We start from the raw sequence: 15,206 nt of genomic DNA, 5'->3' as shown, positions 1-15,206 counted from the left end.
CTCTGCAAGGCCCTCTGACCAACACCCTGCCATCGCCCTGCAGATGAAGGAGGAATAATGCAGATTCCCCAAGGCTGGACAACACCAGGGTAGGTTTCGCCTTCAAAGTCTGTCCAGAGGCAATCATTCCTGCCTCAGGGGCCTGTGCAAACATTCTGTGCAGAAGGGGAAGCAGAGTGGCCTCTTGTCTGGGTGCTCAGTACTAACACGCTAAGATCCTTCTTTGTACCATTGGTTCCCCCTCAGAGGCCTCCTTTTTGCCCAGACACCAGAGTCCCAGTGCTCCAATTGTGCAATGTGATTGCGCACCCCAATCCAGCAAGGAGAGAGGTGGCACAGCTCTGAGTAATGAAACCTCCTAAAGCTGCTTGTCAGGATATCTAGCCACTACGTGAGCAACCGCTCCATCCTCTTTGGCAGGAAGTTGTGGCTCAGGGCATCTCTGACAGAGGTCTAGCCCACTATTTCTGACTTAAAGAAATTCACCAGTTCTCCTCTCCAAAGAGTCACACCTCCTTCTCCTTGTCCCCTAGCCTGGGATTCTGTGTCGTGGGTCAAATAAAAGTCCCTTGCCCACAAACTTCAGATCCATGTTTCAAATAATAATAAGAGTAACACTCCAGGGCCCTATACTGCCCGTCTCTTTCTTTCTCTAAGAAGAAATGCAAGAAAGATCGCTGTCAGATGGAAGGCTGAGCGTGTGACATGAGGCTGGAGGTGGGGAGACATGCTGCCGTGCTGGGCCCCAGGGGTCCCCCAGGTGGCTGACCCCTGCCTCCGTAGTAGCCGGGTGACAGATACACAGGCCAGCTGCCTTTGGGGGATCTGGGTTGGGGGCAGCTTTTAATGCTCTAGAGAAAGAGGGCTTCCTGCCCTGTCAGGATCTGCATCTGTGCTGGCACTGAGTGTCTGCTAAAGTCCCGACTCTGCCATTTCGGCCAACTGGATCAAGAGTCTGGAGAAAGGTGGCCGGTCTTCTGGTTTCTAGAGAGGGAAAAACAGAATTTTGTGAGTTCTCTGTCCTTGCACATCCTCGAGAATTCCAAAGCAAGCCAGAGTTCAGCAGCAACACCTTCAGCTGATGTTTAAATAGGCATGCGTACATATTGCATGTGAGGCCATTAGGTCCTAGCGGTTATCAGCAGGTATTCTGGACCCATGTGATCCTGCTTCTGAAATCTTAGCTTTCCTTCTCATTAGCTGCATGACCCTGAGCAAGTTATAGAATTTCAGTTTTATCATCAGTAAAAGGATAATAATAGTATCAATCTCATGAGATTGTTGTGAGAAGTAGAACCATGAATAAAAATGCATCTTAAAATAAGTGATAATGAAAGAATTCTAAGAGGGCAAATAAGCAGATGATGCTCAACATCATATATTATCAGGGAATTGCAAATTAAAACAATAAGATACCACTGCAAACCTATTACATTGGCTAAAATCCAGAATGCCAGCAACACCAAATGAGAGCAAAGAGTTGCAAGGAAGAGCAAGTTTCTGTTGTTCTTGCAGGAACTCTTATTGCTGGTGGGGATGCTCACTGGTGCCATTGTTTTGGGAATCAGTCAGGCAGTTTCTTACAAAATAATGTCCATAGGATCCACCAACCACATTCCTAGGTATTTACCCAATTGAACTGAACAATTACATCCGTACAAAAATCTGCACACAATGTTAATAGCATTTTATTTATAATTGCCCCAAACCAGTGGTTTGGGGTGCTAAAAAGAAAAGAGCTATCTATGAAAACGTGAAGACACAGAAAAACCTTACGTGCATATTATTAAGTGAAAGGGGCCAATCTGAAAAGACTAAATGTATATGATTCCAACTATATGACACTCTGCAAAAGGCCAAACTGAACAATAGAAAGATCAATAGTTGCAAGGGATTTGGGAGGAAGGAGGAAGGGATAAAGAGGTAGATCCAGCGGACTTTAGGGTGGTGAAACTATTCTGTATGATGCTGTAATGGCAGATACATGATGTTATACATGTATCAAAACTCAAAGAACTGCAAAACTCAAAGAGTGAACCTTAATGTAAACTATGGGTTTCAGTTAATACTAAGGAACTGATCGTGGTTAATAACAATTGCAATGTATGTGCCACAATTGTGCAAACTATTATTAATAGGGGAAGAAGGTATATGGGGACTCTATAGTATTTGCTCAAATGTTCTGTAAATCTAAAACTTCTAAAAAATTCTATTAATTTTAAAATCAATAAAAGATAGTTTAAGAAGAAAACCATGCTAAATAAAAATCAGTTATAATTTTTATATAATATTTCATTCTTTTGAAGTGCACTGGATTTGTTTTATGTCCTTGTTTATGTCTTTATTGTTTGTTTCTTTGATCACAGAAACTCTATGAACTTACAGATCAAGCACCACTGAATTCTCTTATCAGCAGATAAGAGGTTCAAAGAATTGTTCAAGATTAATGATGAAGGGACAGAAAAGCTGGGACAAAAACCAATAATCCTATACTTTTTCAATTCCATCTTATTACCCTCAATGATCTGAACTATGTTAACTCTTTATGTTAGTCTCTTTCAACTGTGGTTGAAATGTACAGTTTCATAACATACCAAAGGATGTTTAAGAACCACACTGAAATCAACAAACAATCATAAACCAGACATACACCATGAGGGGGTGGGGGAGAAGGGAGTAGGATCAAAACAAGGGGGGGTGGGGATTGTATAGGGACTATAACCAAGATGAAAATGCATACATTGTGCAAAAATGAAAAATGACGTAAAAAATATATAAAATTAAAAAATAAAAGAACCACACTGATGTGACTCAAGCCACAGCCTGCAATCCATGCATGGGCTAACTGAGATATCTGGCAGGAGCAGGCTTCCCATTCTGAATTGCCAAATGAATAAAATATCTTTAACTAAGTCATTTTAATATTTTCACAACACAAGTCCACCAATTTACAGAACTAACTTCATGAAGGTTTTATGGTGCTATACTCCCCCAAAAATGGATATATTGACAAAAGCCTGACTCCCTCTTCTCTGAGCATATACTGATGGCTGTGACATTATATAGCAGATCAAGTAATATTGAAGGTCACTGGCAGCTCTTCATAGGATAGGGAACCTCTCTAAAAGAGTCTAGATGCTCAAAGTCACTTTCTTGCTAATCTGTCCTAGACATCGCTGCAACCTCTTCCTCGAAGAGCACCCCTTTCTCTCGGGAAGGAGCCAAATGCTGAAGTTGCAGATGGAAACCACTTCCTCTACTGACCTCTTTCCAACAATGATTCATGACCTGGTAGATATGTGGGGAGGCCAGCCGGGGCTTGTATAACCGAAATCCAGTACTGATGTCTTCCACCACCTCCGAGTTACTTCGGTTTTCATATGGGATTTTGCCTTCACTGAAGACTTCCCACATCAGCACACCTACAGGAATGGTGAGGGCAGTAAAGCTGAGGACACACTTCACAAACAGCAATTGGTCACTGTCTAGAAATCACAGATTGTGATATTAGGATTGTAGTCCCCACCTCTAGGAAGTACCTTCTCTAGATAGCTCAGGCTTATTACACCTGTCTTATTTGTAAAGAATGGAGATTTCTTAGCCTTCCAAGTGGTTGAGAACTTTCAAATTCAACTCTTTGCTATATCTACTGACAAGGCTACTACTAAAAGTAGACGGGGGCAGAAACACAAATATCTATACAAGATGTCTATGAATGGAGTGGATGGGGTGTGTAATAGAGACTAGTATGGACTGTGGAAAACTGGAGGTCAAAGTTCTGTCTTGAGAGGACAGCTGTGATTTAGTTCAGGATTACTATATTTTCTGATTTTAGAAAGGAGAGACATTGAGCGTTCTAAAATATAAACTTGATTTTATGATCTATCAAAACACATCTGTGGAGTGCCCACATTTGGCCTCTGATGTTAACCCTTCTCCTCTTCTGCCTTCAGTCTATCTCAGCCACTTTATATATATTCATAGGATGTCTGAGTGGGAAGAGTTTAGCACCTAACCCAGTGGTTTTCAAAGCTTATTCCAAAAAGCTTTGAGGGCAGAGATTCCCAAAGTATGATTCCCAAAGCATTTGAATAAAAGTAACCTCAGAAGTTCGTTCGAATGGCAGGTCCTGGGCCCCCAACCCAGGTTACTGGATCAGAATTTCTCAGGGAGACTTAGGGGTGCTTAGGAATTTGGAAAATGTGGACTTAGCAACCATAAGATGTCAGGATATCTAGTGAATATTTCTTTGGAAAATGGGGATCTGCTGGTCACAGCTGGTTTGAAAACAATTGTTTCCTATGCAAATCTTATAATGCATCCCCGATGGGGAACAGAGTAAGGCTCAGAGAGATTATTTGACTTGCTTAAAATAGCACAGCTAATTAGGGCAAAAATCTCAAAATGCAGCATCAAGCCCTTGGTGGCTCCAGACTTCTGTTTCTCAGGCTTGTCATCCTGGTATTCTCAGCATCTCTTCATGGAAAGCTTTCTGCTAGGCGTCCATCAGTTCATCTCATCTTTGTACACATTAAATGAAATATTCTAGGCAGGGATAGACTTTAGCTAAGCCTTCTAATTATGAGAATCCACAAACAGTCACACAGGGGATCACCCCATTCAGGTTCTGAGGTGAATGTGACAAAGTGGACATAGTTGGAAACCTCCAACCATAGGACCTCCAACTTGATGCACCATGCCCAGCTTGTTCATCCACAGACAGAGATAACCAATCAGCCAGATACCTCCTAGTTTTACACATTGGGTAAAGAAGAATCTTCCCAAATTGCTCTAGGGCCATTTTTAATTCTTCTATCTTCATGCTGTAACTTAAATCTGGCTGGCAAAGTTATAGCTAGGCCTATAGACTAGGGAAACTGTTTCCAGGAACAATGCAGGAACCCTAAGGAGTAAACCTCCTGGTTGTTGGACATGCATCTTCCACAATGCTTTAAAACGAGTTGTTCTCCCCCCAAAATAGGAATAGTCAGCTTTGTCCTTGTTTTCTGCTCTCAATGTCTTTGGCAAGCATCCCCACCAGAGGGAATGGCAAAATTTAACCCTAATCTGATCCTGTCCAGACAATTTCTTGCAATCAAACTCAAGAGGTTGTCCAGTACACTTTGGGGCATACATTAGCATGCACCAACTGTAGTTGAGGATGACATGACAAATCCAGCAAGAATATTTTGTGCCTTTTGCCACTCTTTCATTTGTGTCCATGTGTACTTACTAAAAATTCTAATTCCTCATCATGGCTTGCCAATATCATTACCAACTGTTCTCTCACTAAGACAGAGCCCCCTTTTTGTTGGACGCAGCAGGTTTTTACACTTGCTTGTTTCTCTGTTGGGAACACTGCTCTCTGGTCTTCAAATGGGGGAGGTTCCTTCTCACACCCAGGTCTCTGCTCAAGAGTCAGGTCCTCACAGAGACCTTCCCAAATGAGCTTCCCTCCATGCCAGTCACTTCCCATCCCAATACTATTGTTTCATTCAGAGCACTTACTTCTCACCTCTGACTTCTTTATATGATTATTTGTCTTCCCTAAAATTTGTTTATATTTATAGTTTGTCATTTGAAGCAAAATACTTATCTTACCTCTTTAATAATTAAATTTCTTTACTTTCATGCTATATTTGAACAGATAGACAAGATAAGAAAAATATCTAAAATGAAACAAAATTAAGGCATATACTACAGTTTTTTTTTATGGCACCATACTTAATTACTATCTTTCTAGATACAGAGAAGCAAAACTGGATCTTTATTGTAATTCTATTAAAATCTTTGTGTTTCAAACCTTTGTAGAATAAATTGATTTCAAAATTTTTAAAGCACATAAACACACTTTTTTCTGGAATTAATGTTCTGATTTTTTCCTTTGTCCAAACTGATATTTTGTATGGGTCTGGACAGACATATTTGTGTTGTTTTCTCTTTTTTTGTAATGTAATATTTGTATTGCGGTAACATGGTTTAACACACTGTATATTATTTTCTTCCTAAAATTTAGCTCCAAGAGTATAGATTCCTTCCTGTCCTATGCAATACTGTATGAGACCTTGCTTGACTCTGGAATACAGTACATGCTCAATAAATTGCTGCAGAGTTGTTGGGTAGAGTGCTTATTGAGGGTCAAGTGTGGGACTATTATGTTGGACAAAATATGGTTCTTGAGGAACTCTCCTGAATCCTCCAGTTTTTGATCTTGCAGAAGCTGACACTAGTTCTAATTTTCTAGTCTCCCTCATAACCACCATGTCTAAGACCTCCGAGAACCGATGCTGTAATAGGGGCCTCCCCACTTCCCAGTGCTGTTATCACACACAGGCCTCACTGTCTTGGCTTCTGGGCAGGGGGGTGACCTGGATTTGGCAAGGAAGACAGGGACCCTCATCCCAGGTCACAAGGGTGTGGGCTCAGAATGCCACTCACCAAAGGACCACACATCCGACTTGCTGCTGTAGCGACTGAAAGAAAAGACTTCGGGGGAGGCCCACTTCACCGGGAATTTGGTGCCCGTGGAACTGGTGTACTGATCATCCAAGACGAACCTGGGAAGGGTGGAGAGAGAAGGTCAGAAAGTCCTGGGGGCCTGAGACCCATTCCTGAGACACAGTTGGCGCCACATTCCCCTTTGTACCTTGTCATCCCGAAATCGGACACCTTGATGACCTGGTTTTCTCCGACTAAACAATTTCGGGCAGCCTGGAGAGGGGAAAGGGAAACAGAAGGGGGAGGGAAGTGTTGGTAGATAATCAGTGATTAGGGCATCTCCTAAGGTCCCCAACTCTTGCCTTCCTGTGTGCTTTGTGCAGGGCAGTGAGATTTGCTAGTGTTCCCTAAGTTTCACAAGGGCTTGCCTGCAGATAGCCAGAAAGGTGAACACTAAGATACTTTATCAGGATGAGAAATTCTGGGCTTTCATCTTCATTCCTGAGATCCTTATTAGAAGAAAAATCCATGGTAATGATAATGTTGGGTGATCTGAATAAATGGTCGCCCATCGGACTAAAATAAGAATGTTTCGAGTTTGCTAATTCTCTTAAAGTCACTCCTCCATCAGGAGAGTTGTGGTCCCTGATTCCTATCACAGAATCTTGCACTGGAAGAGCCCTTAGCCACAGCAGACTCCAGGGAGTCTCAAACCAGCCCCTGCTGGTTGCGCAAGCAATCTGACTGACAGCCATGCTCCATGAACTCACATTGGGGGATAGGTAGATACATATGAACATACCTGAATATCACTCCCCCGAGAGATCCTGAGGGTGGATTGAAGATTACCCCAATGTGATTCTAGGAGATCTTAGAACAATACTTGAGAAAACCCACATGTGTCCATTTGCCTCATTTTAAAGGGGGAAACAGGCAGAGGGAGATTAAGGAGAGACCCTTAGCCCAGAGAGTGAAAGTCAGAGGTGGAGATGGCCGCAGAGCTCAGGTCTGAGTTTGTGAGAAGCACTTTCCCACCTGGCCCTCCTGGAGTGAGCGAGGGAGGGAAGCCCTTGAGAAGACAAGGGAGATGTCTGTGGCTGTTACTAATAAGGCACCCCAGTCCTGAGAGCCCCAAACACCAGGGGCCATCCTGGTGTAGGGGCCTCCTACACCCACTCACCAGGTCTCTGTGGATGACACAGGCCTCCTCCAGGTAGGCCATGCCCTCGCACACATCCAGGCACATGCCCAGCAGTGTCTCGGCCGCAAACAGCCCCCGCTGGTTGCGCAGGTAATCTGACAGACAGCCGTGCTCCATGAACTCAAACACTAGGCAGATAGGGGCCTGCTCCAGGCACACCCCATACAGTTGGACCAGTTTGGGGTGAGAGAGTTTCCTGGAGGACAAAAGGCAAAAAAATAGTCCAGACTCAGTTCCCCCAAAATGCACTCCCTCCCCCAAATACAAACAGGTCTCTTGAGTTGAGACCCAAAGGATGGCAGGAAGTCAACTGGTATATCCAAGAATGAACAGAGACCAGTGCGGCCAAGGTCATGGACCAGAGGAGAGAAGGGTAGGAGATGGGACTGGAGAGTAAGCAGGCCCACGTGTTTCTTATAGACCACGTGGTTCTTACAGACCATAGCAGGAAGTTTGAGTTTATCTCCATGCTACAGAAAGCCTTGACTGGACTTAAGCTGGGAGCTGGCACAAAGTAGCATCAGAATGGAATTTAAAGAACATGGTCCAGAACATCTTTCAGGGCATCTTTGTAGCCTGTTTTTTGGCCACTCACATCATGACTTCAGCCTCCTCAACAAAGTCATCTTCTGACATAGCCCCTTCCTGAATGGTTTTGATGGCCACCTTATCTTTGTTTAGCCAGTAACCAAGGTGCACCAAGCCGAACTGTCCGCTGCCAATCTCCTGCACAAAAGTGAGCTCAGAAGGATGGATCTCCCACTTTCCTGGAAGAGAGAGAGGGTTTCCAAGTTAGAAGCAAGCAACAGACAGGAGGGAAAGGAAACCATGTGTTCTCTATGAAGAGTTTTAGCCGGTCTCTACTGTAACCCAAATGTGGCACATGATACTATAACCCAAATGTGACCTTTGTCTTAGAACTATCACAGATAAGATACAGTTATCCTTTGCTCCCAAATAATAACATACAGTATGCATTTAAAACCATAAAAAAGTGTGTGGAGAGATGACACTGCAAGAGAAGGGAGCACGACATTCATCAACATATTCAAGAACGTGAATGGAAGGATTCTCAAAAGGCCCTAACCCTTTTCTAGATCCAAGTGCACATTTTTTTATTGTCATTTTTTGCAGAAAGAAGATGTCACTGAAGTTGGTCATTCAATCATTCACTCACTCATATGCCAAGAGTGCCTGCTCTGCACGCAGCACCCTGTGAAGCCTCCCAGGTGGGGGATGAGGTGGGTTCTAGGAGCACTGGCCAAGGGGTACAAGCCAGCACAGCATCTGACATGTGATAGACTCTCAGCACATGATCGACACACAAGTGAAAAAGGAAATGACTGATTTTCTCATGCATGTGTGTGTGTGGGTTCATAAGGTCATCTGTAAGACCACACCAGGATTCTAGGGTTATGAGAGCCTCTTCCTTTCATAACAAGATTTAACAGGTGCTATCCCTTCTAGATATTTAGCTAGATTTCTATCTCCCTAAAGTAGAGACTCAACAGAAAACAGTATTGAGTACCTACTGTGTACCAGAGAAGGTGCTGGTTAGGGCTGGAGAGCCCAAGACAACGTTTCTGAAACTATACCTCTAGGCACCTGTGTCAGGATTACCTTGGACTGTTTACAACAGCTTCCAGGGGGAAAAGAGAACACCTGGAGAAGGCATGGAGCTCTGTGCCTTTGCCCCCAACCTCGTTCTAAGCGTCTCTTCAGCCTTGCTGTTGATTCGTATCCTGTAGTATCCTTTATCATAAATGGGTGAATGGACAGGTTTTGCTAGTTTTGTGAGATGCTCTAGCAAATTAGCTGAGCCTGAGGCAGGAGTCCTGGGAACCTCTGATTTACAGCCAGTTGGTTGGAAGAACAGGCTTGCCTGGGGCCTTTGTTCAGCATCTGACGTGGAGGGCAATCTTAAAAGACTGAGCCTTTAACCTTGGGACTGGAGTCTAATTGCCAGACACCCTGCTGGATTCTGAGAATTGGTGTGGGGAAGCCTCACACCCTGCTGGACTCTGAGAATTGGTGTGGGGAAGCCTCAGCACCCACATCACTGTGAAATTGGGCCCAGGAACCCAACAACATACTGGAGGCCCGTCCTATACTGCTTCAAGGCATACAAAAATGTTTAACACTGTGCTTGGCTGCCAGCTCATAGCCTTGGCATAGACCCTACCCAACAAGCTACATGACACAGACATTCTTAGAAGAGAGGTAGAACACAGAGGGTTTTTTTAAATATTTTTCAAATACCATCTAGAATGCTGTGGACAGAGTATGTGCTCAATAAACACTTCATTAATGAACTCGTATCTAAAACCAATAGATGTTGCCTTGGCCTGGATGAAGGTGCTCATCTGTGCACCTTTCTCGCTCACACACACTGTAAATGTGCACTGTTCACACCAACCTCAGATATACAGTAGTCTGTTTTAAAGGCCATTTGAAGTCTGGGTGAGGAGTTAGGTTGCTGGAAAGCCCATTCAGTATTTGCCCCAACCCTTAGGGACGTGACTGAGAATCAGGGCAAATGTGGCTTCCCCACCCTCCTGCTCACCGTATCGCAGCCCTGCTGTGACCGGGGCCTTCTGCCCCCAGGAGCAAACCGGATGCCGGAGCCGGGTGACCAGACCTGGAACAGTAGGAAAGAGAAAGGCAGGAGTTAGATTAACTTAGTAGCTGCCATCCAAGCTAAATCACCAGGAAAAAATAGAATCCAATGCCAAAGCTACTTTCATTCTGGAAAACAAAGCCCAAAGCCCAATCACTGGTGTTATACCCTCCCTCAGAAGAGCCCCAGCACAGGCAAGTGAGCAGGTGGTGAAATGCCACCATTCCAGAAGCAGAATTGGCTAATGAAAACAGGCGAGAGAACTGAGCATTTGGGACCCTTGTCTACTTGTGCATATTGAAGGTCAGTTTCCCTGACATGAAAACACCCCACTGGGCATTTGTCCCTTTTCTCCAAGCTGCACTGGGAGTTATTGGGGAAGAAGGGGTTCCCTCTCTAGTTTCGTCACCAAGAACTCACCTCCTCCATTGTGTTGGTGATAATTGATGAGGAGAGGAATGGTATCGAACACATACTTCTCAGCCACATAGTACCGCTTGGGGTTGTCGTTGGTTTCCTTGATGTGATAGTGCTTGATGCAGGGGTTGTTCTCACTTAACATGAAACATAAATGCAGCAATTACTAAGAAGTGATGTTGAAACACACACAGGCCTGCTGGTCTCAGATTCTACTTGCTTCGCCTTAACCCCCTCACAAGGATGGCAGATATATTTCAACTGTGTGTCAGTTTTGACAGGTTGGTCCTGAATGTTGAGTTAAGGACTCTGCATTTACACTTGGTCCCCATCAGAATCCCAGGGCTGGTGATGCTACTTCTACAGACACAAAATGGGGAGAGGTCTTGTCTCTGTTAAATGCTTGCCTTCTTGCTCTAAAGAATTAACTCAGACTCTGCATGTGTTAAGGAAACACACACTTAATTTACTTTATGATGCTAACAGAGCAGCTCCAACAACTGCTTAGAAGTGCTTAGAAAAGCTTAGAAGCACTTTCTGCAAGGCAGGGTCCTTGGTAGGAACCTGAGAACTTGGGTTTCAGCAGGGGTCTCTAACTCATAAGGGAAACTCCCTGTGCCTCCCCATATTGTTTGCATCAACAATGTGGTTGATGCCTGCTTTTCTTAGGGGAGGCTGGAATTTTGCTCTGTGCTAGACGGAGGCACCTACACCAGAAGCCCCCTGACAGCCCTGGATACTGAATTCCCCAGGAGCTTCCCTAGAGACATCATTTCATCCCTGTGCTTGCAGCTCTGGCTGGAGCAACACAGCTCACCCTGTCTCCTCCAGAGGGTGAGGTTTCAGAGACTTTTTGCCCTGTATGTCTTTCTCTTTGTCTGATTTAGTTTTGCATCCTTTCACTGTGATAGGTCTTAGGCCTGAACTCCAGGCTGAGTCCTGGGAATCACCAAAACTGGCAACGCCCTCCCACCCCTACAGACTTTACTTCTCATTCTTTTTCTGCACACCTCATAGAATTGCAGAGCAGTCCCACTGTCCACCCCCTGCCATGGTAGAGACAGGCCCCCTGTGATGTACATTCCAGGAATGTCCCACCCCTGACCAGGCCCACCTCTCTGTCATCTGTGTCACCCCAGCTTTTGCTCCAGATCTCACTCCTGTCCTTTGTCTCCAAGAAGCATTCCCTGACCCACTTTAATAATTATTTTTCTCTTTTCTTTTAGTTCTTAATAGGACTAAGTCATTATTAAATGACTTAGTTCTTACCAATCTTCTAATTAAAAGAGAATTTAAGGCCAGGATGGGCTTGCCAGGAAATATCTTTTCCATTATTCTAGGTATTAAGTCATAAACCCACCAAACCCAGGGCCCAGGGGATTTATTTCCTATGTGCCCTGCATTCAGGCATGCTAAGTGGGAGGAGAGTCTGTCACCCAGTCCCAGCTCTGGCCCTTTCTACCCGTCACTCCAGTTCTGTCCTTCCTCTCCCAGCCTTGGTTTCCTCGGGGATCAGGGTAGACACCATTTCCAGGCACCCTCCAGCCCCTTGGCCAGCCGTCCTCAGGGCCGTGTCTCCCCAGAGCCGTACCCCACAATGGCCTTGGTAAACACAGACACCGTGTATGTTCCTGGAGTCCTGGAATTTCGCACCATAAAGGCTCCTTCTTTGCCCTGGAGTGATTAGAAAGAATGGAAGGTTAGTGATGCCAGGGAACCAACTCTACTTTCTTGCTTTAAAAAGAGGGAATATTGTAGGCCTATTTTCATCAACAATGGCTACCATTTAATTTTCTCATTCAACATATTGTCCTTTTATTTGTTTTTGGTTGAGTTAGCATTGATTTACAATTACTCAGCTTTTCAAAAGATAAAATCTTGTCATTTGAGACAATCTGGATAGAACTCCATGATTAGGAGTAAGATGCCAGATCATACCCACCACCAAAGCACCCATAGTCCTTTACTAGAGTCCACTGGACCCCTTTATCCTATGCTCCTCATTCCCACCTTTCCCCTCTTGGTAGCCTCAGTCTCATAGTCAGATTTCTAGTGTTTTATTTGGTTTTGTCTGTTCCTTTGTTTTATTTATCTATATTCCACATATGAGTGAAATCATCTGGTATTTGTTTTTCTCCTGCTGGTGTATTTCATTTAGCATCATCCCCTGCAGCTCCATCCATATTGTTTCAAATGAAAAGATTTCATTTTTTTTAATAGCTGAGTAGTATTCCAATGTGAAGACAGACCACATCTTAAGCCACTCCTCTGTCTTTGAACACTTAGATTGTTTCCATAACTTGGCTATTGCAAATAATGCTGCAATGAACATAGAAGTGCATATATCCATTTGAATTACTGTTTTGGTATTCTTCAGGTAGATACCTAGGAGTAAAATTGCTAGATCATATAGCAGATCTATTATTTATTTATTTATTTATTTATTTATTTATTTATTTATGCATACAAGAGCTGGGGTGCAGGCCAGAGGTGGGGTGGTGGTGAGAGGATTCACCAGAGACAGAGTGGGGACCAGAACAGTTGCATGTACTGAAATACATTGCTGAGGGGAGCAACAGGTGTGATGGGAGAGGTCTGCTGCGCCATGTGTGCTCTCCCTGGCCAGGGATCAAACTCATGCTGCAGTGGTTGCTAATAGCTTCATAGGTTGTGTCTTAACCCCTTGTGCCATCAGGGAGGCCCCCAGAAGATCTATTTTTAGTATTTTAAACAACCTCTATACTGTTCTCCATAGAGACAGGGCCAGTCTATATCCCTACCCACAGTGTGCAAGTGCTCCTTTTTTTTCTACATTGTCACCAACACTTGTATCTGGTATTTTTTGCCATGGGTCATTTTCTATGATTTTGATTTGCATTTCCCTGATGATAAGTGATGATGAGCATTTTCTTCATGTTCTCACTGGCAACCCTCAGCAGGTATTTCTTGGATTCCTATTGTGGGTGGAGATAGTCCTGGGGTTGAGAGAGATCCAGGCTCTGCCTTCCTGGAGCTCACCACAGACCTGACTCAGGATGGACACTGACCCTCACCCCAACTGTGTAAACTATGATTTATCCTCAATTTCCTGATGAGCACACCAGGTGCTCCTGAACTGAAGTGATGTTCTCACCACCTGCAGCCAGTCAGTGACAGACCTGGAATTTGAATCTGGAATGTGGCAGGCAAGCAATGTCCCTGCTAGTTCTACTGCTTCATGATGCCTCCTTTCAACAGAGTTAGGACCCACTTCTCCAGTGCCCTCTTTTTGTCCTGAACTTTCTGTCCTGAAACCTTCACCAGTTTCTTCATCAGCATATTTCAGGATATATTTTTTCCTGGATGCTGACTGTGCTGCAGGGCAAAGGAGAGAGAATGTTAAGTTCCTGGTTGCATGAGGCAAGTGGGGAGAAGGGAGTGCCTGAGAATGCACCCTTCACCTCCTGACAGTTTTACCCATGCTGATGAATAAGTACAAGCAAGTGAGTACTGGTTTAGACCAGTTTATTCCTTCCTGGTAGCAACCTTACAGTCTTCACCATTTTGCTACTGCGCATATAAGGCTCTGCTCCGAGCTGGCTGTTCAGTCTGTGCTGGTAACATTTGCGAAACCCATTGGTATGATCAACCTGACTTAGACTGAGTGAGGGCCACATGTGAAGGGTGGAGAGAGACAGAGGCTGTTGTAGTGGGCATGCAGGGGCCAAAGGAATTCCGTTTAGAGGAGTATTAGCCCTACCATCCCAGACCACACCTAAAAACATCTCCCAGAGATGGCCAAGCTAAGAGCTAGATGAACACCAAGTCAGTAAGGGCCTTAGCAAAGCTTTCTAGCCCAGGGCGATCCGAACCTCTGCCCTGCTGACACTCAGACCCAGGGATCCTTCGTTGTGGGGGCTCTGCTGTGCATTCCAGGGCATTGAGAACCACCTCTGGGCTCTACCCAGTGGATGCCAGACATTGTCAAATATTCTCCAGGGGCAGAATTACTCTTGATTGAGAACCAATGATCATGGCCTAACCACCTCATCTTTGCTGATGAACACACAAAACAATGGCAATGAACAGCCGGCCATGCCCACCCCCGAGCTATACACTCAGACCCCTGGCACCTGGATGTTTTAAAAACTTGCCTTGTGATGCTTACAGACATTTGGGTTTGGTCCCACAGACCCCACTGACCAGGCATTTCAGTAGACCTGATGTGGGGTCTCTGCCTCTGAGACAGCACTGATGGTCAGAGAGCTCATCTCTGCCAGAGACATAATTGGTTTCCTCTAACTTGGCTCTACACCTGTGGGGGTGTGTGGGGGATGTGTGTGATGGGGTATGAGGGATAATTGCCACTCACATCATTGTGTATTCTTGCTAAACCCCTAGTTTTACACATAAACTTTGTGTCTGTATACTAAAAAGGTGATAGATGTTGGATACCCATCCCATTCTTCCTATCTCTGAAGGGAGTTTCAGAAGCATATTCTGGTGGGGGTGAGGGACATGGGTGAAGGAAATCCAAAAGTACAAGCTTCCAGA

The 15,206-nt window shown here is 44.5% G+C and overlaps 1 protein-coding gene across 4 annotated transcripts in view; it reads right to left on the bottom strand.

Annotated features, from left to right (window-relative positions):
• Positions 1-510: 510 nt before the first annotated feature.
• ITK (IL2 inducible T cell kinase) overlaps positions 511-15,206 on the bottom strand; it is a gene marked incomplete at its 5' end in the record, with an annotated part of 63,038 nt that continues 48,342 nt past the window's right edge. For all 4 annotated transcript variants that reach the window (XM_084241609.1, XM_084241610.1, XM_084241611.1 and 1 more), the window contains 9 exons: positions 511-984; positions 3,265-3,422; positions 6,439-6,557; positions 6,647-6,711; positions 7,619-7,835; positions 8,235-8,406; positions 10,203-10,277; positions 10,677-10,810; positions 12,265-12,347. In XM_084241609.1, the coding sequence (XP_084097735.1) occupies positions 913-984; positions 3,265-3,422; positions 6,439-6,557; positions 6,647-6,711; positions 7,619-7,835; positions 8,235-8,406; positions 10,203-10,277; positions 10,677-10,810; positions 12,265-12,347 (1,095 nt within the window). In that variant the 3' untranslated portion in view covers positions 511-912. The remainder of the gene's footprint in view (positions 985-3,264; positions 3,423-6,438; positions 6,558-6,646; positions 6,712-7,618; positions 7,836-8,234; positions 8,407-10,202; positions 10,278-10,676; positions 10,811-12,264; positions 12,348-15,206) is intronic.

The sequence above is a fragment of the Talpa europaea genome, assembly GCF_964194135.1.
Source record: "Talpa europaea genome assembly, chromosome: 9".
NCBI lineage: Eukaryota > Metazoa > Chordata > Mammalia > Eulipotyphla > Talpidae > Talpa > Talpa europaea.
The sequence above is the reverse complement of the archived record's forward strand: the minus strand, read 5'-3'. Positions and strand labels throughout refer to the sequence as shown.